Genomic DNA, 25867 nt, shown 5'->3' with positions numbered 1-25867 from the left:
GTGTGCAGTTAGACTTTCCAAGATCTGCAACGGTTCTGTGTCTTAGGGGCCCACGAAGTCTGGGCTCCCCACCACTCTCACTGGCACAGAAGTGAAATGGGGCACCCCAGCGCTTCTCACGCTGTGCATCGCCCAGCGCTTAACCCACCCATCCTGGCCCCGGCATCAGCGGGGCCCCCAGGTGCCCGTGGTGAACCATGGAAGGAGTGTGGTCCCTGGGCAGCCCTTGACAAGTCTGATAATTTTCAATTCACTTTTTCCAGTCTTATTTAAAGAGGACTTAATCAAGTGGTCAGCTGACAGATCATCTTTGATGATAGATCACTAAGCAGTTTTTGGCACACATCTCAGTTCAGAAAATTGGGTGACATCTACTTATTTATGTGAAAAGGGTTCTCAGCATGTAGAGCTGTAAAAATGAAAAAAAGAAATGACACTGACTGAGTCCTGATTCATCCATAGATTCATGAACAATTAATTTCCTATCTCTTTCGCTAAGATGTCTTTTCAGTATTTTCCTTTTTAGGTTTAATCATTACTTATAAAAATGTTTAGTATCAATGTTGTTTTAAGAAATTTTATATTACCTTTTATATCAAACCTTTAGAATCTTTGGTGATGGGAAATTAAATATTTCAATTTCTAAGTATATTTTATGGCAGAGAAGTATGATAAAGTGAGCAATCAAAGACTTTCAACCATAAAAATTGCTGCATTAGTAAAAAAAAAATAAATTTGATAGGGGGAATGGAATGAAAATACAAGTTCAAAGAGAAAAAGAACAACTTAAAATTTCCACCCATTAAGGAAGGGTAGGTTGTGTGGTTTTTTTTTCATTAGAGGAGGGTGAGCATGAAATCACTGCTGTGTTTGGATTCCATATGATATATTTTAAAGTGCTGTGGCAGTTTTATTTTAAAATGTAAGTATTTACCTAATGCCAGAAATCACATCTTTCACAAGTTTTAAAACTTACGTAAAAATATTAGATATCGGGGGGAGGGTATAGTTCAAGTGCTAGAGCGCATGCTTAGCATACACGAGGTTACGGGTTCAATCCCCAGTACTTCCTCTAAAAATAAATAAGTAAACTTAATCACCTCCCTCTACAAAAAGTATTAAAATTTTAAAAATTAAAAAAAGTTAGATGTCAATTTAAAAATTTGCAAGATAGATACATAATTTTAAAAAATTGGGCTGGTGGGCATACCTAGAGCAAAACCTTTCGAACCCAGGCCTGATGGCTGCTGCTGCCCCTCAACTCCCACCCTTTCCTGGAGAGAAGGGCAGATGGGGGCCAAGATGGAGGCGGCCCTGGCTGTCAGTCACGGAGGTGGTGGGGCCTTGTTTACACTTCCCTCCAGATTCCAGAGCCCTGGGGGAGCTGCACCTCTCCTCCATGCAGAGTTAAACTGGCTTCACTTGGGAAGCAGGGGCAGGTACTGGCCTGGGTGAATAAGGAACAGCCCTGCAGGCACAGGTGGAGAGGGAGAGCCGGCCCCAGTCCAGGGCGAGTCTCTGTAAATGGGGACGGGCCCAGCCCGCCATCCTGGACCCCCAGCACACTTTTGGATGCTTGGGCAACTTGACCCGAGGGGAGGCCGCTTCCACAGAGGCATGGTTTATTTCACAGACAGCAGAGATGTTGTTTCTGAAGGGGAGGCTGAAGCCCAGTCTCAGGTGGGGGCTGAGGGATTACTTTGGTTTCTGCTTCTTCTACCCACCTCCTCTCCCAACCCGTCCTCCACGCTTCTCCTCCCTGTTTCGTCCTGCATGATGTATCTGGTTGGCCTAAGAGTGTATGACTGCCCCGGCCACGTCTTCCTCCCCATCAGCCCCTCCCCAAGGCCCTGAATCTGTAGACTAGGCTGAGAAGAGGTCTCTCAGGAAAAGAGGCAGCATCCTTCCTGGGGCTCCAGGGGCAGGAGAATGGGGAGGGGTGGAGGGACGGCCAGGTCCAGCGTGGGGTGTAGATGAGGCTTCTCTAGGTGAGAGTCCCTGGGATAAAGCCCACGGAATTAATCTTTACTAGAGCTGCTGTGTGTCCCCCAGCTGCAGGTGGCGCTGCTGAGCACAGAGGCAGAAGGCAGTGAGGGGGACCAACTCTCACGCTGTTTCTGGTGGGAAGACCCGTGACATGAGTCGGGCAGAGGAGCCCCAGGCCCACCACTAGCTGTGTGGCTTGGTCAGGGCCCCTTCCTGGCTCTGGGCCTCAGTTTCCTCATCTGTGATCGTAGCTACAGTGAGGACGGTGCGAGAGAGGCTGGTGTGGGCAAATGCCTGTAGATATGTGACCCGCTCTTCTCTTCTCCTGTGACTTCTTCGCTCGGGTTCCCGAGAGCCCCTCGTGCTGCTGCACAGCTTCTTTCCTGCCAGCCTGGAGAGCTGGTCTCTCCCCTATCTGCCCCCACCAGGGCCTGCGTGGCAGGGAGAACCCAGAGAAAGGCACTGGAGGAGGATTGGAAGGCTGTCCCCATGGTGGAGTGACGGGCGAGGTGGGGGCACTTATGGGGTCATACAGTGGCCGTCTGCTTGATGCTATGGAAACTGATCCGTGTGGGTGACGTGGGGATGGACATGGCCTGGGGCACGGGGACTCGGAGGGAGTGATGGTCCTGCCAGCGATGCCACCTCTTCCTCACAGCGGAGCGCACCTGCAGGGGGAGGCAGAGGCTCAGCTGGGCCCGCGGGGGCCACTCCTGGGTCCAGTCCTCTCCCCTGCTCCCTGTCCCGTCAGCTGAGACTGGGGTGGCTTCCCTGAATGCCACCCGCACACCCACTGGCTGGTTCCAAAAGCTGGGTCCTTATCCTGATGCTGTTGGCCCTTGAAGCTCATGCCTCCTCTCTGCAGCCTCTCTTGGGGGCCCCTCCTTCCTCATCTCTCTCCTGGAGACACTCCACACTCCACTCTCTCTACCTGATGCTTCTTTTGGACACACTGCCTTCCGTGCCCCCACTTGCTCTGACACCTCTAAGGCAGGACTAGGGGACCTGGCTTCACAGATCTGCCCCTTGCACTCTCCCAGGCCCTGCTCAAGTGTGCGCTCCACTCGCACACCTGGCTAGCATCCTTCTCTCTTCTGAAAGACCTTCCTCTTGCCTCCTCCACATCCCTGACCTTATCTACCTCCTGATAGACTCCACCTTCTTACCATGGCACACAGCTAAGATTAGAAAGCTACTCATTTCAAAACCTGATCGTTGCTGGTGCCATTTTATTTCCATTTGTTTTGAAACAGAAGAATCCGTCTGCAAATGGATCGTGTCATCCAGGTGCGTGCCTGGCGCGTGGCTGAACCGAATAAGCGCTCCGTAGGCATTCACTGTTCGCCTGCTCTAGCGGCTCCTTCTCTCCCTGCCCCCCAGCTCATACCGATCTCCACTTTTGGCCTTTCCCATCTGGGGTCTGCTCTAGTGGACAGAGACCCAGGTGTGCAGACTCCGCCATCGCCCTGTGTACAGGCAGAGGAAGGGCCTCCGGATGGCACTGGCACTCCTCTGTGGAGTTTGGAAGCTCTCAGGCCCTGGTGGGGAGATGTCTTCTCTTTGCCCCAGCACCCACTGCGTGTCCTCACCCACTGCAGGCCTGAGTGAGCATCTCCCCAAGTCTGCTGCGCTAGGATTCTGCACTAAGGCTGGGGAGGTAACCGGGCCTCCCCGCGGCCTGGCACGCGGTCTCCTCTGCGGTGGTGAGGGGAGGTGGGGGATGTGCTGTTGACTTTCTGCTCCCTGGGTCCATAAAGGCTTGGATGGACGGGTTATACCTGATTTGCTCCTGGAAAGCATTCTCCCGTCACCACCTGTGTTGTGGCTTCCCTCTTCTGTGAGACCCTGTGGCCTGAGCTCCCTGCTCACCAGTGCATTGTAAAGAGCCAGCACACTGATTCTGGCCTGCATAGTTGACCTTCTAAACTGGTTGGAGTCCCTCAGGCAGGATTCCTGTCTCCCCAAAGCTGGGTGGTTTCTCCTGCCTTCCCCTCCCTTCTCCAGGGCAGAGCTGAGCAGAGCCAAGGACTCCCAAAAGGTTGGGGGGCTCCACTCGAACTGCCCTGGAGTGGGGTCTGGGGACCTCAGAGCCCAGGCCTCCCCTGGACCCATACCTCTCCCCTGGTCTCATACCTCTCCATTGAAGAAGCAATAGAAGACAGACACAAAGAAGCCCTGGGAAGGAAGGAGGGAGAGGTCAGTGACCTGCTTTGGGAGCTGCTCTGCCTGGAGGGGTGGAGTGGGGACAGGATGACTGGGGAAACACTCTGACTTGACCCTGGAGGCTCAGAGCGGGGTGGGCACCCCCATCATGGAGCACGTGTACTGGAGTCCACTGGGAATGACAGGCTGCCGTGAATCCCGCATGGGCTGGGCCAGCAGTAGCTGCAGACGGGGGTGACCCTAACCCAGTTGTGGGTGGGCCCAGCTGGGCCTTGGGGTGGGAGTGACGGGGCCAGGGCCCGGGTTCAGGGTGTGCACGTGCTTGCATTTCGGTGTGTATGAAGTGGACCACGCATACACCAGTCCTGGGTGAAGGGCTCTGTGAGGGCACAGATGCCAGGTCAGGAAAGCTCACTGTGGCTCCATCCGGCCATGCGCCCCACCTGGAATGACTGCAGGAAGGAGTTGAAATAGATGAACACAATCTGTGACAGCTCGTCCTCCCCAGGGTTGACGAAGAACAGCATGTAGGTGATGCCCAGAAGGGGCAGGAGAACCAGGGTGGCCTTCACTGCCTTCCTGTGGGGAGAGGGTGACCAGACCCATCTGAGCCCATACTCCAGTCAGGGCCTCACTCATGGGTGTTTCTTCCGGGAGCCTGAGTGAGGACTCAGAGGGCCCTGCCCAGAGGCAGGGGAATGGCCCAGATGGCCCCCTCATTACCCGCCTGCAGGGCGTCAAGGCACCCGTCACTTACCTGTACTGAACCGTCTCTGATGTGGTGGATGCTCGTAATTTTGTCATCAGGATCCTGACGATGTTGAACAGAAATACAAAATTGATCTGGAGGGAGGGAGGCAGAGAAGGAAGCAGGATGGCCCATGAGGTGGGGGTGAGCTGAGAGGCAGCCACCTCCCCTGTGACCCACTGAAAACCCACGTCTCTTGCACATGCCCATCCCACCCCAGGCACTCCAGCACCTGCCTGGGGTCCGAAGGCCTCTGTTCCTCCCTCACTGGGACAGGCAAGTGCCCCATTTGCTCAGTTCCCTGCCACCCGGGGCTCCAGAGCCTGTTTCTCCACCCCCAGACCCAAGGGAGGAAAAGCAGCCTTGGAAGCAGGTATGACTCCTGAGTCCCCAGACCCTTTGCCCTCCCCGGGGGACGCCACTGGAGCTGGGCCCAGGGCTCTGCCCGGCCCTCCCCTCTGCTCAGGGACCCTCTTATTGATTGAGGGTCTCCCTGAGGCCCTTCCAAGAGGACAGCCCTGCCCTGTAGAGAGGACTCGGCCAGATGGAGTGATTAATAACTTGACTGCTGGGAGGAGAGATTCATCTCTCACTACGCAGCCCCTGTGCCCAGGAAGACTCTAGAACCTTCACAGGCACCCTGAGGCAATGGAGGTGAACCAGCTGCTGGGCTGACTCCAAGGCTCCTGGAAGGGCCTCATTTATCTTCGTTCTGAGCCTTCTCTCAGCATAGGAGCTGGCTGCACCCAGCCTCTCCCCGGGACCTGCCCGTGTGGCCTCCCGAGGCAGCCCCAGGCTGTGTGTGGTCTCTGTGGGCAAGTGCCCATGTCGGCCTGTCCGTGTGCCTGTGTGAGGGCTTGCCTCGGACTGTGTTCGTGTGTGAGGACAGGGACACGCCTGTGTCTCTATTCATCTGTCTCCAAGCCTGAGCAGACTGAAAAGCGAGTGTGTGTAGGCCTGACACCCTGGGAATCTTTCCCAAGAAAGTGCCAAATGGGTCAAAAGGACATACATATGAGTCTAGGGTGTTTGCTGGCTCATGTGTGTGCACACGTGTGAGGTGAGCGTGGGTATGCTCGCGCGCACACACACACACACACACACACACTTACTTCCCAAGTCCCAGTCCTGAGATTCCATCATTTCTTAAGCCCGCCTAAAGTTCTGTATCCTAGGCTGGGAGTCTGGGGACACAGGCAGGCATCATAGGACAGCCCTGTGGGCTCTGGATCACCATGAAGCTTGAGGATGCGCTGGGGGCCTGGGGGGCTCCCTCCTTAGCCTCAGCCTGCTGCTCTCACGCCCACAGTGGCACAGCCTGGTGAGCCCAGGGTGACGGGGGATGGGAAGCCTTCAGCCAGGGCTGCCCATGGCCTGCTGCATCTTGTTTCCTCTTAAGGCTCATCTAATTTCTAGCTCCTGGGTTTCTAGTATATTCCTTTGGCTCATGAGGTCACCTTAACACATAGGTCAATCCTAATTTTCTCATACAAGTGATACAAAATACTTGACCTTTTCTGATTCTTCCTGACTTCTCTGAGAGTAGAGGCTGTTGGAGTCAAAATATACTCTCATTTCTTCCACATTTCCAGGCATTAAATCTTATTTACCCATCATCCCATCAACCTACTAACCAATTCACTCAATTATCCACCCACTCTTATCCATCTATCCATCCACCCATTCATCTATCCATCCAAATATTACTCAGCCAACCATTCATTAATTTATCTACCTACCCACCTACCCATTTAATGTGTAACATCCACCCACCCATCCATCTAGCCATCTAAATATCTACTCAGCATTCCATTCATCAATTTATCTACCTGCTGACCTGCTCACCCATTTATTTAACAGGTGACATACATACATCCCCTATCCACCCAGCCAGCCAGCCAGCCAGCCAGCCAGCCAGCCAGCCAATAAGCAGTTGCTGAGTCCCTCTGGGCTACAGGGCCCTGTTCCATGTGCTGAGGCAGGAGCAGGGACAGGGGCCAGTGTAGAAGGTCTGGAAGACAAGTTCTTGTCCCCATCCCCTCTCCTCAGCTTAGGCAGGCAGTCAGCGATGCTGGCCCCACCCCATCTCAATCTGGTCTGTGTAGCCCCCAAGTCACTCTTTGCTTTTGAGCTTGGTTCCCAGCTTCCCCCTTTCCAACATCTTCTCCACCTCACTTCCTCGCAGGTACCTTCCTCCCTCCCCCAGGGAGCTGCTGACTACCTCAGCCCATGCTAAGGGCTCCAGCGCTCCATTCTCAGACCCCTCTCTTTCCCCCCTTGCCAAGTCCCAGCTCTTCAGTGAGCAATGGCCACTGTACCCTAATCTTGTCCAGCCTGGCTTCTGGTTCCATTCATTCATTCATTCATTCATTCAGTGAATCTCCTCGCCACGTGTCAGGCCTCTGAGCCCAGCTGCAGCAATGGAAGCGGATGTGGCCCACCCAGCCCCTGGGCAGAAGGCTTGCAGTCTAGTGGGAGGGGGTGTTTTATCTGTCCCAAGGGGCCAGAAAGGCCTAGAGAAATGGCACTTGAGCTGAGAAATGAAGGAAGGTGGGGGATTGTGCCTGAAACAGAGAAAAGGCCAGCAGAGAAAGTCCTGGGGTAGGGGAGACAGGCCGACTCTCAGCCAGTGTGACTGAGGTTAGCCAACACCGTGAAATCTGCCCCTTACTACAGCAACCCCTGCAGGGCACTCCCAGCCCGGAATGTTCTTAGAGCAGCCTGCATGCGGTGCGCTCCCGGAATGCCAAGGGGAGAGGGTGCGGGGTGAAAGGGTAAGGCCAGACCCCTTGGAGACGCCTCCCTGAGAGGCCCAGCCTCACATCACCCAGCCCCGCCCTTCCCGGTGCTGATGCTGGCAGCTCACACCCCACTGACACGCTAGTTCCTCGGGGGAGCCAGCTTCACCTCAGAGGAGGCTCTCTCGGGGGAGCACCCTGCTCAGAGACTGGGCCTGGCACAGTTAGTGGTGGCGGGTGATCTGACTGGGGGTCTGGACGTTCTGGTGCTGCCAGGACAGGTGAGTGTGGGCTAGGGCTCCCTAACGTGGACCAGCACTCATACCGCTCCGGGTTTTGTTCCACTTGTTTCACGACTATTCCTCAGGCCTCCGCCTTATGAGGTAGGTATGATTGTTACCCTGATTTTACAGATGCACAAACTGAAGTTCAGATGGGCTACATCACTTGCCCTTGCCACAGAGGTAGGGGACACTGGTATCAGGATTTGAACCAGGCAGCTGGCCTCAGCACCCTTCTCCTGATCCCCATATCGCACCGCTGCACACACCACAGGAGTTAATGAAACGTGGGCCAGGTGGAAGGAACAGAGGGAAGGCATTGCTTACACTGCCAGGGACAGGTAACTGGAGCTCAGGACAGCCCTACAAGGCCCATCAGTGCAGGATCTGAACCTGTGGTTCCAAGTGCCAGGAGGAACTGCTGGAGCCAGAGCCCCAGGGCCACCGACACTTGTCCTGAGCCCACTAGTCCTCACAGTGACCCTGTGAAGCAGGGACTGGCATCCTCATGTTACAGATGGGAAACTGAGGCTCCAAGAGGGCAAAGAGTTCTCTCAGGATCACACCACAAACTCCAGGGGGCTCCAACCACTGGTTGTTCCACACCACACAGCACATGTCTCCCCATCACCAGGGCAGAGAAATAAACAGACCCAGCTCACTGGTCCTTCACCTCCAGTGCACGCCCCATCCCTGCAAGGGTGAGGACACCTGCTAAGCCTCAGTGCTCATGGGAGCTCCACCTTGTCCCCAAACCCTCACTGTCTGCGTGTGTGCAGAGGTGGGCAGGGAGGGAGGGCTGACATCTCTCCCTCCTCAGCTTCAGACATGGTTCCTCCTCTCCTTTAAACCCAGGCTGGGAGGAAGTCCCTGACCCGCTCCCCTCCAGCTCCGGGTATTAGGCAGGTTTATTGGGGTGCTGCCATCACATCTCAGCTCTCCTAGCTCTCAGCTTCTTGTAGTACACATTCACCAGGTCAAGCAACATGGCCAGCCTGCCTGTCCCACCTAGATCTGTGGAGTCCGGTGACTTCTCACCAGTGAGCCCCACAAGATGGAACTGGAGGTGTCCCTAGCAGCCAGGGGACTAGTCTGTTTCACAGGCTCTGGGAGCCTGGTCTCCACTGGATGCCTCAGTTTATTCTTCCTGTTGGCATTTCCAAGGCAAGTGAAGTCTCAGAGGCCTCAGTCCTCAGGCCCGCTGCACGCAGGGTGCTGGCTGGGTCATGGAGAAAGCCCAGACAACTCACATCCCTGCCGCCAGGGCCCCTGAACACCGTGGTTCTCCAACTAGAGTATGCACATCAAAAGTGCTTGTTTCAAATGCAGATCTTGGACCCACCCCAGAGATTCCCAGTGGCAAGTGGGGGGCCCTGGAATCTACATTTGGAACAGGGGCAGCTAGAATATTGCTGGGAGGAGCACTGAATGGAAAGACACCATCTGTGGAACAAAGAACCAACACTTTTGCCAGACTGAGCTGAGGTGCCATACATCATCCACCTGCAGCTGCAGGGGACCATTCCCAGCTGGAGGCTTTCTCTGGTGCTGGGGAGCTAGCTCAGCCTGAAAAATGAGGGGACGGGGGCGCTGGAAATATGGGGATGTAACATCCCCCGGGCAACCTCCACTGATGGGGCATGAAGCGTGTGGGTGTGGCTTCCTGACCAGGGTTCAATCCTGAGACGTGTCTAAGTGTTGCCCCGTGGAAGGCTGCTCATCACCTCGCCTTTGCTGGTTTCCTCCCTTCCTTGTCTTCTATTCCGGCTCCTCCCTGGGCTTCCTGGGACCACCTCCCATATGAACACCTGGCACCAAGTCCTTGTCCTGTAGCTCAAATTCCATCTATTAAACTGGCATTTGCATGGCCTTGGGCAAGTTGCTTAATTAACTTCTCTGAGCTTCAGCTTCCTTTCCTGTCCAGTGGGGATGGCCATGAAGCTTGTCTTGGAAGGTCAGCACAGGTTAAAATACCCACGGAGAGTACTGAACTCATGCCTGGTGCAGAGAAGGGGGGGCCATAATGTCACATGCCTTCCCCATGCCAATGGCCGTGACAACAGCCTCCTGCAAACCCAACCGGCCAACTCACTTCCCAGAACCCAGAAATAAGCATGGGTCTCTCAAACAGCTGTGAACCACTAGGGGAGGGCACGGGTGGCTGGGGCACTGAGCTCATATCCAATGGAGAGGACAGCAGGAGGTGGTGGGTGACCTGCCCTTCAGTCTCAGCTCAGTGAGCTATTAGTGGTGGCCTTGAGCAGCTGTTTCATCTCTCAGTTTCTTCATCTGTGAAATGGGGAGCATCATCCGTACTTCCAAGCATCAAGGATGTGAGGATTGGAAATAACGAAGGCAGAGCTTCTGAAATGAAGGCTCAGTTTTGAACCTGGAAGCCCTGTGAGTGCAAATAGCTGGATGTGGGCTGGGTCCTAAGGGAAAGACAAGCACAGGGCTCTTGGTGACGGTGGAACCGGAGAAGGAGGCATGGGGAGGAGGCGGGAGTTGGGTCTTGGCACTGGGCCCTCCAAGCCTGTCTCCCTTTCTCTGTTCATTTCCTCACTGCTGTTCAACATCCTTGCAGAGGGGGCTCACTCCACACACAGGCCAACCTCCCCTTGGCTGGCTCCCAGGCTCCTCAGAAGCCCTCTCCCTGCAGGATGGGCTCTTAGCAGCTGGTGGGGAAGGGATGGGTCTCACGAGGTTTCCGTTCACACTGCGGGGGTCAGTGACTCATTGCAGCTGAGACTCCAAGGACAATGATTCCCCTGACTGACTGCTGTCAAGGACTGGCTTCTGCCTCTGAAATGAATGGAGCCCTGATGGTGGAATTCCAGGCAGTGGGTAAAAAACCTTCCTAGTCATCTCTGGTTCATATACATCAAGGACACTCCAAAGATGGGGGTCAAATGATTCCAGGAAGAAGTCACAAAAGGGAGAATAAGGAAATAAAAAGAGGTAAACAGTAATTGTCTCCAAGGTAGACTAAAGAAACCCCCATTAGGCACCTGCTGTGTGCAAGAGGAGGATGGCAGTCTCTCTCCATCTTCCTACAAGGAGCGAGTGGCCCTTTAAGGAAGCTCGTACACACAGTAGACTGAAATTATCAAGCCTGAAATAAGTCTTACATAAATGCCAATTTCTTACGGGGCTTTTTGTATGCTTTTTTTTTTTTTAAATGTATGATACATAATGGATTCGTTTTTGCAGAATGCAGCCTCTACTTAAACTCCACCTCAATTAAAGCTTGTCGTGGATCAAAGACATGGTGGCAATTATACCTTAGATGCGAGTATGTTTGGCAAAGGGCGAGGAGCTGGATAAGGAACAATTGCTCATTATACATCATTCGCTCCGGCTCCAGGCTGGGGGCGGTGGGCTGGGCCCTGGGGGGCGGGGTGTAGCTGCAGGTGGAGGGAGATGTAGGTCTGGGCTGAACAGACCCTTCTCTTGCCACCAGCTGCCGCCTCGCTGGGCTCTCTCAGCACTGGACCTGGCAAGGGGACACCAGATGTCGGAGGCACTAGAAATCTGCCAGTCAGACCCATTCTCTGTCCAGAGAAAGAATATGAAGGCTTGAGAGGGGAGGAGGCTGCATCAAGGCATGGAGTGTGGGGAAGAGAGAGCTGGGAGCGAGCAAGGTGCCAGGCAGCAGGGAGGTGTGAACAGTGTGTGCGGGAGGCGGTGGGGGGTGCGGCTGCTCCAGGCCACATCCTACCCGAGTCTCTTCTGGGTGAATCTTCTGCTGTCCTCCTAGTGCCCAACCCTGTCTCAGTTCCCACTGAGGACCTACCAGAAGCACGAGGATGATGGGGCCCTGGTAGATGTAGTCCACTAGGTCGCCGGGCTCCTTGCCAAACCAGCACCTGCAAAGTAGGCTGTAAGTGGCCTGCTGACCCAGAGCCTGGGGATGACTGCAGACTTGGGGCCAGGGTCCTCCAGCATAACCCTTTCTGAGACTCAATCTCCATGGCTGCTCCTTCCCAAAAAGCTTGGATGGATAGACAGCCCCACTGACAATCCTGGACTACCTTTTGCCTTACATGGAGGGTCTGGTCTCCCCAGGCAGACTGAGGCAGGCACTGGGGCTCCTCCTCCTCCATGCTCCCCGACCCATCCCAGACTGCTGGGCCCAGAGGGCTGGACCTGCAGGAGGCTTGTGAGTGAAGGGAGAGCTGGGCTCCCCATTGCAGGCTCAGGGCCCAACTGCCCGTACCACCTGTTCCCGCACTGCTTGCAACCCGCCGCTCCTTGTGCCAGGCACTCAGCTGCACAAAGCAGCAGATGTGGAGGTGGGAGCCTTCTCCCAGCCCGATTCCTGGCCTCAGTCACCCAGCGAAGGGAGCCCACTGCTACGGAAGGCTTGGTTATTCTCCGGAGATGATGGGGGGTGGAGAAGCCTCGGGGTCTGGGGGAAGGGCTGGCCCAGGACCCAGTCTGGCTCTGCCAGTAACTCCTACTGGAGCTGAGGAAGGGCCCCACAGACATTGGGAAATTCAGACTGTGTCCTCCACAACCTCAGAGGTCATCCAGTGCACACTGCCGCAAGTAGGAATCTCCCCTGCGGCCTCCCAGCACCGGGGTTTCTATGTTTTGTTTGGACACCCCCTGTAACTGGAAGCTCACTACCTCTCAAGGCAGCCCTCTTATTCTTGGGCAGATTTTATCATTAGGAGTTCTTCCTAATGCTAAGTTCCTGGAACGCGCCCCATTCCCGCCCCTGCCCCAAAATCCCATCTGCTCTCTCCAGCCTCAGAGACCCCTTTAAGATCTGTATACAGAGACTGACATTCCCTTGTACCCTCTTCTCTCAGCTGTTGGCACCTGACTTCCCAGCCGCTCCTTGGCTGACCCGTGGCCAGAGTTGCTGTCATCTGGGCCAAGGGCTGAGTATTTCAAAGTCTCTGGTGCAGAAAGGGTCCCAAGATGGGACACTGCACCCCAGGCAGAGACTCGGATGCCAGAATAAAACACGCACCCATGGACCTGGCTGGGGCGTCTGTGAGAGGCTCAATGTTACAGCCTTGGATGTGCTCTGGGCTGAAAGCCGGGAGCTCTTGCCCTCCTCCATATACCCCAGGCCAGGCCTGCCCCATTCAACTCTAGGCTGGAGGCTTTACTGGAGGCCAAGGGGGTCAAGCATCAGGTGTTTAAAGGAACCATGATTCCTAGCTCGATGCAACAAAGCTGACTTGACACATGAGCATCTCAGGGTGCTGGGGAAATCTTTTTAATTTAAGGACAACAGAAAAGTGAATCTGTCCTAGCGTGGCTGCAATTCCTGCCCCGTGGCTTGGCTGGAACCCAGGGCTGACTTGTCCTAACATCCCTCTGACCCCCATGGAGGGCCTGTCTTACTTACTGTTCATTCTCGTAGTAGAGTTTGCCAATGGCCCAGGCGATGATAATGGGGCAGGGGATGCCTGAAAGAAGGACAGACATGGACAGACAGGTGGTCAGGAGCCCCTCTTGTAGAATAAAGGGGGGAGGGACCACAAGGGGCTTGAATCATGTTTCCAATCATCCAACTGCAGGCCATCCATGACCCCAGGGGGTCCTGTCCCTAGACCCCCGCCCTCAGCCCTCCCCTCCTCTCAGTCACCCCCTCCAAGCAGGTCAGAGAGATGAGAGATGGCGTGATTTTCTGAGATTTTTTTGATAGAGAAATGGAGCTGGCCAGCTTCTCTTTTAAAGCCAGAGACAAAGGTCTTTGGATTGGCCATTCCAGACAAGAAGAAGAGGGCTCTTTGTGGAATGTCCTTTTGGAGGGACAATTTGCTCCTCCCTCGCCAGCGTGGTGGGGAGTGGCTGCATTTTTGGGCCGTCCCAGGGGTGGTAGACAGCAATGTGATACTGTCCTTGGACACAAGATGAAGGGAAGTGACCCTGCTGGCAGTACCCTCTCCCACTAGGCCCTCCTGGACCCCCGGGACCCTCACACCATCCGATGAAGAGGAAGAGCCACTTGCGCAGGCGCTCAGTGGAGTAGGTCATGACGATGGCCGTGTGCAGGTAGCAGCCCTCCACGAACATCCAGAAGAAGTTAGTCACCACGAAGTAGTTGAAGATGGTGGTGATGCAGCGGCACCAGACCTGCACGGGGTGGGCAGCAGTCAGCGGCTGCCCAGGGTCAGGGCCCAAGTGCGTAGCACGGGCGCTGGCGGAGGGGAGGCCGTTTGGGTTGGGTCATGGACATGGCGTTAAATATCCTGGAATCACATTCTGGGATGCTTCCTCCTCCCATCATTTCTCTTTCACTTTTTCAGATTAAGTGAAGCTGCCGGGCTCCCCTGGAACCAGGGTGCCTGACTTCTCCCTAGGGCTTTCTAATCTCCCTTTTGCATAAAGAAAGAAGGATCCTGGCTCTGAGTTCTCTTCAGGCAGAGGCTAGAACTGAGTCCTGTTTGTGTTTTCACTGTCTTTTTTTTTGAGTGTCACCTTCAATTCACAGCGAGTCAGACCGGCTTCCATTTAGGGATGGGATATGAAATTTCATGTAGAAAAGAAGTAGTGAGTCAATTAAAAGGAAATTGTGATGGAAACGGTCCAGGGGCTGTGAACATGAGCTGCTGTGGTGGAGGTGATGCTCTGGGTGTAGGAGATCCTGGGCTGAGTGTCAGCACTGCTGCCACTGGAGGGATACTCGCTAACTCCGGGGTCTCCGACGAGTGGCCGCACCTCTCTGAACCTCACCGTGCGGTGGAGAAAATAATGATGCCACCCTGCCAGTTGGTTCAAGGAGATGGAGGACGGCAAAGGCAGGTGCCCAGAAGTAAACGTTGTTGCCATTTGCCTTCTCAGCTGAGGGGAATTTGCTCCTGTCCCTCTGAGCAGGGCTACCCGCCCCTCACAGGGAAGACCGGGGTGCAGGCAGAGGACAAGTCTGCCCAGGGGCACAGGGAGCCACAGCGGCAAGGTCTCCGGCCTCAGGCCAGAGCTCTTATCAACAGACCCTGCCTGGTCAGCCTTCCGAGGGGTTCGTCCCCAGGACACCCTCAGAGCTGAGGCTGGGACCTGGGGACTAGTGGTCAGAGGAGCCCCGTGATGGGGAGCTGATGGCCCCTGTGGACAGCTCAGCCACTCTCTGTCTGGCTCTAATAGCCCTGGCTGTCAGATAATCAGCTGAGCGGATCACAGCCTCCATGGCTTTCCCCCATGGTCCTAACTAAGCCTGATTTGAGGCCCCACGTGGCTGTCTGTATCCTCTGTTCTGAGAAAGTCCTGCTGAGATGGGACTTGAAAGAGCACCCTCCTCCCAACCCTGCTTTTTCTCCAAGATAACAATACTTTATTACTACAAGCCAACCTGGGCTGCAGGGCACCCACACTGGATTGAATTCCATTAGTCCTGGGGCATAGCTCAATGTGGGGCCAAGTTAAGGGTCAAACCAGGCTGGGTACATGCTCAAACGATCCAGAGACAGCGTACTGAGCACTCTCTAATGGTGAGCCAAAGAACTCTGTGCATGGCCCCATCCTAGGCTCTGGTTTTACAAGGACTTGGATACAATACACTAGCAGCTGATACAAACCCAGGATTGGCAGGCAACATGTGGCTGGCCTGCTCAAGATCCTGGTGGTCCAGATGCAGAGGCATCATTACAGTGTCATCTAACCTCTCTGAGCCTCAGTTTTCATGACTGTATAATGGGAAAAAATCCCTTTATAAAAAGGGATAAAAAATATAAAAAATCCCTTAATTCCAAGTGTCTCTTTGGAATTAAGTGAGATAAAGCTAAACAGAGGTTAATTTTAGACTCCCTTTCTCTAAGAGGTCTTTGGGAGGTGCTGAACTCATTAGATGGAGAGCAGAAGAGAATAAACCAAGATCTAGTGTCAGGTTTGTGCTGCTCCCAAGCCCCAGCCTGGCCCCATTCCCCGACCCCTGGCTCTGGAGGGACACTGATTGGGTAGAGGTGAGCTCAGATCCAGGTCCCCACCTAAGGACTGGGCAAGAGAGGTGGGGACACCCAGTGCCCCCCAGGCCCAGCCCCCAACCTCCACCCAGTGACCTCGTTGCTCTCATGCACTTCATGGTCGATGAGCTGCAGCAGGAACCACATGACATTTCTCAGGATGAAGGTAGTGATGAGGTTCCAGTGAATCACGTTCCGAAGACAGCGGATGCTCCTGTGGGAGGCCCAGGTCAGGGGTCAGCCAGGATCAAGTGTCAGCTGGGACAGGCTGCACCTGGGGTCAGAGCTCAGTTGGGGCAGGGGTCAGGGGTCAGCTAGGGTTATGGGTCGGCTAGATCTGGTACCCCTCCCCCCCAACAAGTTCAGGGAGAGACTCAGACTGGGGTGAGGACAGAGCTGTACCAGGAGCCAGATTCCCACTTGTAGTGGCCACGGATGGATCTCCCAGAGCTGCTCCCCCTATGCATCCTGCATCTCTGCCAGAGGTCAGTGCGTGGGCACCTCCCCCAAACCCCTTTTGCTCCCTGGCTCCAGGATCCCCCGAGTGGAGGTGAGAATGTCTGGGACAGGTGAAACGGGTGCCATGGGAGGAGAGCAAGGAGAAAGCAGGGGCAGGGTGGACTCACCGCAGGGCCAGAAAAAGCAGGAAGGCAGCCACAAGAGCTGCCACAGACACGCAGTGACCCAGGTAGTTGACAACGAGGGCAATGTGGTAATGCAGGTCATACTTCCTCTGCTGGATAGACAGACAGACAGACACGTGGGCAGATGGAGGCCAGGGGCATGTGGAGGGTGGGGCTGGGCACGTTAGCGATGGCCACGCTGTGTGTCCTGACCTGGCTCTGCGCTCTCTCAGCCCTGAGTGACTCTTGGTATAAATGGCTGTGGTCAGGACTCCCCAGGTGCAATTTGGGGGCAGATTTGGACACGACGTATTTTGAGATGTGCCAGAGCTGTGGGTATATAGACACTATTTTCTTTTTAATTTTGGAATGGGAGTTTGCCACACCTGTGTTTCATCTCAGCTCAGACCCTAGCGGGCTGAGCAACTGAGGGGGAATCGATTTCTATCTCTGGGACTCAGTTTTGACATCTGTACAATGGAGACAACCTCCTGTCTCAGAAGCAGTGACCTGTGGGTGGTCTGGGGGTGCCTCAGGATCGGTCTGCCCTGGCTGCAGCAATGAGGGGGTGCCTTGTCTGTAGCAATTTTAAGAACAATGTCAAGACCAAACAAAAGTCACTCTGCTTCTTATTATCACCACACACTGGCGATTCTAAACAGAGGCAGTAATTTAAAAAACTTCTTCCTTCCGGGGCAGACTGTCCGGCCACCCGACCCCTGCTTTGGTCTGCCACTGCTCAGAGGGGCTGTGAGACGGAGCGGTAAGGGCAGAGGGCTGGAGGCAACCGCCTTCTGTCCTTTATGACCCATCCAGCTTGCCACTCTTGTGGTTCCCACTGCAGACCCCTTTTGGCTCACATTTTGTATAATCACTTTCTCAGTGTAGACAAATGTTTTTCCTCTGAACTTGGAATTCTTTTGGGGAAAAGTTCCAGCCCCGCTGGGGGCTATAGTGGGCGAATGAGGAGGGGGATTGAGGGGATGGTTTCCATGTGGAGTCATACAATCAGAATGCCAGATGGGGAAACTGAGACCCAGAGGTGGAAGGGAGTCACACAGCCTGTTAGATGTTGGGGCATTGGTTACAAGGTCACTCATTCCCTTCTCATGTCATGTGCCACCTTGCCTGTGTCCGTCTCTAGCCAAGCTCTCCCGAAGGTGGGGCTCCACGTCCCCCCTCCTCTACCCCACCACAGTGTCCCTGAGCACAGGGCAGGACGTGGGGGCAGAGGCAAGAGGTGAAAAAAGTGGTGGTTGGGTGACATAAGGACTGGTTCTGCCACCCTTGGGATCCTCTGTGCTCAGTCTGAGTCCTACTACCTGTACAAGGACCAGGGGCAAGGCAGGTGGGAGCCACTTACCTTATCATCCAAAATGGGCTCACACTGTGAATAGTTGATCCGTGAGGCCCATGTCCCATTCTCCAAGCACTCTCGGTAGGCATTCCCTACAAAAGATGCCAAGTACCAAGAGGCAGGTCACTCCCCTCCTCAAGAACACTCCCTGCCACCCTGGTGTCCACAGGATAAGGTTCATACATCTCAGCCTCTCTAGGCCAGGAAACACACAACGCAGGTCTGAACTTTATGTGAAAGGCATTAATGTGAAAAGTGTACAAAAGACATCACCCACGGTAGCTAAAAGGCATGATAAAACCCATTTTTGATACAATCTTTGACTAGCATTTTGCACATTTTCTTTAATTTTATTCAGAACTGAACGCCACTGTGAGCCCTGGGTTGTGGCTGAAGACTCACTGCTTTCAGCACGCTGGATAATTTCCATCCTTATCTCAATCATTTTCTGCTCATGAGATCCATACTTTTCCCACCAGTATCAGCACTTCCGTTTTCATAATAGCTGCCGTTTACACAGCAGGGGTTTGCCCCATACCAGGTCCTCTTCTAACTGCTTTATTGACGCTTGTCCATTCCATCCTCACAGCCACCCCATGCAGTAGATACTAACATGAACCGATTTTACAGAGGAGGAAACTGAGACACAAGGAGATTAAGCGGCTTGCTAAGGATGCAAAGATGAGAACATTCAAACCCAGAAGGTCTGGCTTCAGGGTCTACATTGTCAACCCCGAGGCTACTGAGGGAGAGGTGCACAGGAAGGTTGGTGATCTGGGGAAACAGGACTGTGCTGCTGACCTAGAGCTGCAGCTGCCTGGGAGACCACCATGTGATCTCTAAATGTTTGAGAACCTGCCTCTGTGTTAAAGCTGGAATATGATGTGGGAAAGGACATTTCAGAGCAACAGTGTTTGATGTGCAAAAGCACAGGTTTTATCGAAGGGGGATGTACAAAGTTCAAGGAACACTTATGCTCTGTTTAAATCCTAGACTGACAGTCAAGATCTAGTTTCTAGGTCACCCGCTCCAGGGAGCCCACCGTGCCACGTCCAGCCCTCACATCTGATAACTCCAAAGCCCTTTGCCAGCCTCTGCTCTGTTTCATTGTATGTATCTTACCTCCCCCACTTACTTACAAATTCTACGTGATCCATTGTTTGGGGGTAATTTGTACTAGGGTTCGGCTCTCTGGCTAATGGGCAGTTGTTTGTGGAGTTTTCTTTGGGGCTTATGTTAGCTACACAATATAAAGCTAATTAAAATAAATAGCTCACAGGGCACAGACTCACAGAGCTGGAGGGGAACCTTAGATTGTTTTTGGAAGCAATGAGTTTTGAAATAATTAAGTTACTCAAAAAAAAAAATCCACTTCCGTTGAGCTGACAGTGAGTTAAAAGCAATGGAATTATTAAGGAGCACTTGCTGAAGAGCAGGAACAATGGGGGAGATTCTATTAGCCTAATTATTTTTTAATTTGGTGATCTGAGCTCATAGATTTTTCAAATTTCAGGTTGTTACCGGCCTGTTCCTGCCTCCTGGGCCTGTCGCTTGTTGGCAAGTCCTGCCTCTGGCAGGTCCCTGGCCCGGATGTGAGTCAATCAGGCCAGTGCTGGTCTGAGACCGATTCCGACCCCAACATGAGGACACTAGCTCCTCGCCCCTGGCCATGGCACCCAATTACCCACTTGGGTTTTCTCCTTCCACAAGGAGAACAATAGAAAGTTTGTATGTTAAGAGAATCTGATGCATAGGGTCAGTGATGTTAGTAAACTAAAAGACAGAATATGGCGTGAAGCCAAAAGGACCCGCGTAAAGGCATCTTGGGAAGGTGGGTGCTTTTGTAAAATGAACAGTCCCTTCCTAATGGGTGTTTAGAGTCCATCTCGACAGGCCTGGGTGAGGTGAGACAGACACTCATCCTGGCTGTGGTTCAAAGGACAGAAAAATTGATCTTCAATGGATGTGTTCACAGATGTTATCCAGCTTTCCCGAAGTTCAGTTAAGCTCCTTCCTCCAGGAAGGCCTCTTTGATTGCTCTCATCTCACAGGTCTCTTTCTTTTGAGCCTCCCAACACTCCCATCTCCCTCAGTCCTGACAGCCTGAGCCCCACACTCCAGCTCTTGCTCATGACCTGGCCTTAATTGTTTAGGTGTGTGAATCTGGTCTCTGATCAGTGTGGGGCTCCCTGAAGACATGGACTCAGAATACTCATTTCCCACGTATGATATCTTGTGGTACTGACCATGGAGCAGGCTTGCAGATGGGAGGGGGTCAGGATAGAGATGTTGTTGAGACTTTTCTGGTCCCTTACATCAATGCCCCTGTGATACCAAGTTCTGTGGATTCTGTCTCTTTCCTTTTCTGGAGTCCACCTGCTTCATGCCCATTAATCTTCTTGCCTAGATTAACACAACTGCCTCCTATCTTGCCTCCCTATTGCTTCTCTTGACCCCTCAACTCTCTATCCTTTGACCCCAACTGCCAGAGTGAGCAATGCTAATTTCTTTTTTATTTTTTTAACACTTATTTATTTATTTTAATGGAGGTACTGGGGATTGAACCCAGGACCTCGTGTACACTAAGCATGCACTCTACCCCACCCATGCTGATTTCTGATTAAAAGCCATCATCAGCTTTTTATCACTCTTGGGAATGAAGTCCAACTTTCTTGGTGTGCTATTCAAGGCCCTTGACACTCGGGCCCCAGCCTAACTTTCCTGTCCCATCTCCACCACTTCGCACGCAGTTGAAGTTTGCACGAGCAGGCCTGGCACATACTCAGCTCCATGTGAGCTACTGCTTGAAACACCCTTCCCGCTCGCCCCCATTGCTCACTGACAAACTTCTACGTATCTCTTAACCTCCAGTTTAAATGCAACCTCCTCCTGGAGGCTTCCCAAACATCCAAGGTGTTAAGCAATCTCTTTTTTCCCCCTCTAAACATCTCCTCTGTGTCTTCCCATCTCTTGAAACATTGGCCTTCATATTCTATTGCCCTTGAACTACAGCAACACATCGACTTCACATCACAGTCCAGTGCACGTGTGCACGTACACACACACACACCTCATATCACTGAATCCAGTTTTGCAGAGTGAAATTTATCTTGACCACAGCTATATTTTTCTTTCTACTCTTTTCTAATGTTTTATATAAAAATGTTAGTCACGACCCACTAAATTTACTTTGCAGTCCACTATTGCACCACATAGCTTGAAAAACGAAAAATCTCTTTTATGGCATTTGCCATAACTCACTATGGGCTTCATCTCTTTGGAATTGGTCCTTCTTTTCTTTGCTACTGAACTTGAGCTCCCTGAAGGCAGACAAGTAGGCAGAGACCATATTGGAGTCAACAGATATCCCCCCTCAGGAGTGAGCCACTGAGCACATGTGGGTTGAATCAAATTGACTCAGATCTGCCAAAACCTTAGAAAGCAGGGTCTGAGACATGGGATGTAGTGGTGGGAGGGGCTTTCCTCTGGGGCCCCAGCCATGCCTGGAAATGAGGCTCTGGCTACAGACACTGGGCACCAGGGGACTGGAAGACAGATGTTCCCAGGTTTTGAGGGAGCTGGCTAATGAGGAGGCTGAGCCTGGCACAGCCCTGGACAGGAGAAAGTAAGACAGAAAGAGTCTCCCCTGGGAACCACAGGAAGACGGGCATGTAAAGTCTGAGGGCAGGTGGTCCAGCCAGAATTATGGGGATGGATACAGCGAGGTGGGTGCCTGTTACCACAGCAACACTGGTGGCCTACTGAAGATCGATGCCAATGGTGTGAAGTGTAGTCTGCCAGGGGCATTAAGGTCTGGATGATGCCAGCAAGGTCTTCTCTTCCTGGGCTCTGTGGCCTGGGAAGCCTGGACCCTATCCTCAGCAGTGTGCCAGGACTCTGTCCCCAGAGTGGCCCTGGCCTGTTGAAAGCCCCCATTACAATGGGCTCTCTCCTGTTCAGATGCTGACACTTTGATAAGAGTTCCTAGTTTGGGCAGTCACCTGAGTGATCCAGGAGCTTGGCTGGGAGAAGACGAAGGCCTATATTCTCGCTGTAGTTTTGTCTCTGGCTGATTAAATGACCTTCGTTAACTCTTGCCTTTCTTGGCCTCAGTTTCCCCACTCAGGAAAAGTAATGTAAACTGCTTCTCAGTGATGCTCCTGGCATCTCAGTTGGGTCATGTATTCATTGTGTGTGACTTTTCAATCCACTAAATGCAGTGGTACCCTTGAGCCATTGTGACAACCCCACACATCCATACATCATTTTCAAGTGCTCCCTAGGTTGGCACTTCTGGGGGTTCCCCATAGTCAAACTGGCAGGGTATGGGAGACAAGGACCACGAGGGACCATTTTTGGTGGTAGTTATGAGGAAGAGAGTGCAAGAGACAGGTTGGGCATGGGGAGTGAGCAGGACTGTGGTAAAGGGACAACAGCAACGCAGTCACTAGAAGTCTGGAAAGAAAATGACAAGAAGTGAGGGTGGGAAGGTGCTGGCAGGGAGATGGGAAGGGCCAGAAGCAACAATTTACTGAAAGAATGAAGCCACTGTGCAGGCTTAGAACTTTCAGTACCGCGGCCAGCAGAATGATACCACTCCGCACTTCCCACTATACATAGGCAGGTGGGGGAACTTGGAGAGCTCCTAAACCCTAGTCCTCCGCCGTCTTCATTCAGCCCATGGCCCGGGGCCCAGCCCAAGAAGGTCAGGCCAGTTTATGTCCCTCTTCAAGGCTTAGATTCGGCTCTAGCTCCTCTAGCTGCTTCCATGACTGCTCCAGCCCCCCGAGGGTTCAACTACTCACTTCTCATAGCTCATGCTGGGTCAGGATTATTCTCTCACTGATTTCTGTAAAGGGGCCATGCATTCCCAGCTAGCCGTGGTGGGGTGGGGTGGGGGAGAGGCCTAGGTCACCCTCTCCTCTGGCCCTTTCTTAAGGGCCACCCAGAGCTGAGAACACAGGGGCTCAGGGTGGACTGAAGTGGCGCTGTTGTCTAGGTTACTGGGGAACTCCAAGTGAGGATGAGAGGCTTGGAGTGGGCCAGGAGGACAGTCTGCCACCTTGGACATCCAGGCTCTGCCAAGCTGTGTGGCGAATGCAAACAGTCCCACATGCAGAAGGCACCCAGAGTCTCACACTCCCGTGCCACAGGTAGCTGAGCCCCACCACCAGAACTGATGATGCTGTAAATCCAGCCTTACATGACACAGGGGTGTCTGTCTGAAATAGTAAACTTGCAGTTAGCATTCTCTAGATCCCAGGCAAGAAAGTACATTAGGAACTGAGTCAGGAGGCAACTTTTCCCTCATTTGGTCTAAAGAGGCCCAAAGAGGGAGAGACTTGTCCAGGATTGCCAGTGTCTGCCCTGGGAGACACTTGCTCATGGGAGACCTGGAGTCAGTGTTTCTGGAAGGGAGAGGCTCTCCCTGCCGCCCTGTGTTCCAGAAGATGTAGCCAGCTGTGCCCCCTCTGCAGTGTTCTAGCCACGCAGTGTCTGGATCCCCAGAGCAGAACATGCATGAGGGGCCAGCTATGCCACCCTCAGTCCCCCGACTGCCTTTCCCTGGAGTTGGACTACTCCAGACACAGCCATCTCCTTCCTGTCTGGCTTGGGACCTTGCTAGGAACTCTCTGACCTTCACCTTGGGTCTCTTTTCTTACTTTTTCAGGGGAAAATCTCTACCACCCAGACTAAGCAGTGATGCTGTGGGCATGACTAATTGCTTTTCACCTCCAGTTAAGACAATTTGGAGAAACATGGCACAATCATGTGCCAAGAGTACAGTTTCCCTGAGTTTCCCAAACAATATATGTCTCCCTGAGTCAACACTCCTGCATTGCTTAGATGCGCTGCAGCTAACCAGGCGGGCTGGCTCTGGGGCCCTGCTTGAACATGTCCTGTCTCGATCTGATCACTGCGTATTGGTGGGGGTGGAAGTGGGGGCAGCTGGGGATGCTCACCCAAGCTCAGAACCAACCTGCCCTAGAAGGAGTGCTGGGTTGAGAGACTGAGAATCTGTCATCACCAGCAAAGTCATCAGGTTGGGAAGGCCCTCCCCAGGGCCATCTGCTTGTGACATTTGGGATGAAGGAAGGGAACTCCTTTCCTATTTCTTCAGTGTTGTGTGGACACTGCTCTCGGGGCCCCATTGTCCATTCTGGACCTCCCCAAATCCTCAGCTCCCTATTTCCAAAGGACTTTTCACTCATGATGACCTTCTGTCCTTGAGTAGGCATGGCTGGCGTAACGTCCACACTCAGAGCAGACAGTGGGGAAACTGAGGCAGGGAGGCACAAGGTAGTTTAATGGAAACCACACTGCGCCCATGAAAAAGGGAAGAGGTGTGAGTGGAATCCAGCTCATTGTGTGGGATCGTTGGCCTCCTCAGGGAAGGGGCAAGTGGGAGGAGGCGCCACCCCTGCTCTGGCCTCTATTGTGCAGGACTCCCTCCCCCCAGTCATCCCTAGCAACACTCAGTGCTTGTCGCCATGACGCCGGCCTGCGGAGGAAGGCGAGGAGAAGGACCCCTAGGCGGAGCTGCTGTCGAACGGATGTCGGGGAAGGGGGCCACGAGATCTCATCCAGCTCACCCCACACTTGCACAGAGAAATGGAGGCCCAAAGAGGAGAAAAACTTGCCCAGAAGTGAGATGAGTAGAATTAGAACTGACTCCTAATCAGAATTTCAGAGAAGTGATGGGGAGTGAGGACATCTCTGGCTGGCAGGATCCTATGTCCTCCTGTTAACATGGGGGTCCGAAGGGGCCACGGGGCTGCCTCTCTCCAGGGGTCTTTGGGGATCAGACCCTTTCAGTGTAAGACAGACAGCCCCCTCCCAGGACACAGAGGCCACAGAGTTGTGGTGCTTCTCGGGGATGACAGAAGGCCAGAACGAGGGCAACCATCCTTGGTGTGGGAGGGACCCTCAAGGCCATGATCCCAGGGACATGACAGCTCCTCCTTCCGAACCCCAAGCCACGCTCTGCTCTCCTTGCTGACAGTACCCTAGCTGTGCATGGGGAGCCCCAAGCAGCACTGTCTCCCAGTCGTGACAGGGCCCCATGAGGTCTGCATGTTTCTGTGTCCTTCACACAGATAAGGAAACTGAGGCCTTGATGAGGGAGGCCTGCCTGTCACTCAGTGAATCACGGCACAGCCAGGACTTAGATGGGACCTCCTGAAGCTGGGTCTGGGTTCCTCCTGCTATTCCTGGCCCCGAGCTCCACCACTGCATGTGCTGTGAAAGGAAATCCCGGCCAGACTCTGGAGCACCTGGTTTGAGGTGGAGGGACTGCATCTGGGGCCCTTGGGAGTGGTCCCTGAGAGTCACCAGGGGTGGCACTTTGCCGTGGGGCTTCCAGGCTCTGCTGCAGTTGCCAGGGTGTAGGGGGAGCGGGCCAGGAAGGATACTGCAGCCTCTGACTTAATGAGTAGATTTAGATAGTACATCCTGCAGCATCCAAGCAGCATCCTTCCAGAGTATTCCAGTCCTCACTATGAAGCTGTGGACAAGCAGTGGGGGCTCTAATGCTAGCAGAACTGATGCCCATGCCCTGGTTTGGCATTCAAGGCCTCCATGACCTTGTTCCCTCTACCCACCTCTTATCTCCATCTCTGTTCCCAGTCTCCCTTCCACCTGACACATCACTGGCCCAATATTTCAAGGCCCCATTCCACAGCACTTCCTCCACGAAGTCTTCCCAACTTGCTTTCCCCGTCTTTTGGAATCAACCTCCTCCCATGTACTCCTACGGCCTTGGCTGTGCTATTTCACTTAACAGCAATATAAAAAAATTCTCTTTAAGAATCTGTCTCCCTCTCTAAAACAGGAGCCCTGGAAAACTAGCTCAGGTCTTATGCATCTTCAAAGACACTGTTTCTAGTGGAGAGAGGGCAATATGTCCACAAACCCAGTAAGAGGTGAGCCTGGGAAGGGAAAGGGCCATTAAGTGACTGGAGATTCCTGGGGAGGGGGTGATGGAAAAGCAGGAGTTGGCTGCACCTTTGGTCTTCCCTGAGATGAAGGGTCTTCAGGCAGAGGAATAGCTGTGAG

The 25867-nt window shown here is 53.4% G+C and overlaps 1 protein-coding gene across 3 annotated transcripts in view; it reads right to left on the bottom strand.

The window, feature by feature from the left end:
* Nucleotides 1–1160: 1160 nt before the first annotated feature.
* Nucleotides 1161–25867, bottom strand: part of CRHR2 (corticotropin releasing hormone receptor 2) — a 46356-nt gene continuing 21649 nt past the window's right edge. For 2 of the 3 annotated variants that reach the window (XM_045508053.2, XM_010971307.3), the window contains 10 exons: nucleotides 17819–17904; nucleotides 16459–16568; nucleotides 15929–16046; nucleotides 13856–14009; nucleotides 13279–13339; nucleotides 11710–11782; nucleotides 4907–4992; nucleotides 4593–4728; nucleotides 4120–4161; nucleotides 1161–2654 (listed from right to left, as the gene is read on the bottom strand). In XM_045508053.2, coding sequence (XP_045364009.2) covers nucleotides 2514–2654; nucleotides 4120–4161; nucleotides 4593–4728; nucleotides 4907–4992; nucleotides 11710–11782; nucleotides 13279–13339; nucleotides 13856–14009; nucleotides 15929–16046; nucleotides 16459–16568; nucleotides 17819–17904 — 1007 coding nt within the window. In that variant the 3' untranslated portion in view covers nucleotides 1161–2513. The remainder of the gene's footprint in view (nucleotides 2655–4119; nucleotides 4162–4592; nucleotides 4729–4906; nucleotides 4993–11709; nucleotides 11783–13278; nucleotides 13340–13855; nucleotides 14010–15928; nucleotides 16047–16458; nucleotides 16569–17818; nucleotides 17905–25867) is intronic. The other variant, XM_045508055.2, reaches the window with a different exon arrangement.

Source organism: Camelus bactrianus, chromosome 7 (assembly GCF_048773025.1).
Source record: "Camelus bactrianus isolate YW-2024 breed Bactrian camel chromosome 7, ASM4877302v1, whole genome shotgun sequence".
Taxonomy (NCBI): Eukaryota; Metazoa; Chordata; class Mammalia; order Artiodactyla; family Camelidae; genus Camelus; species Camelus bactrianus.
Note: the sequence above shows the minus strand (reverse complement) of the source record. Positions and strands in the feature narration are given on the sequence as shown.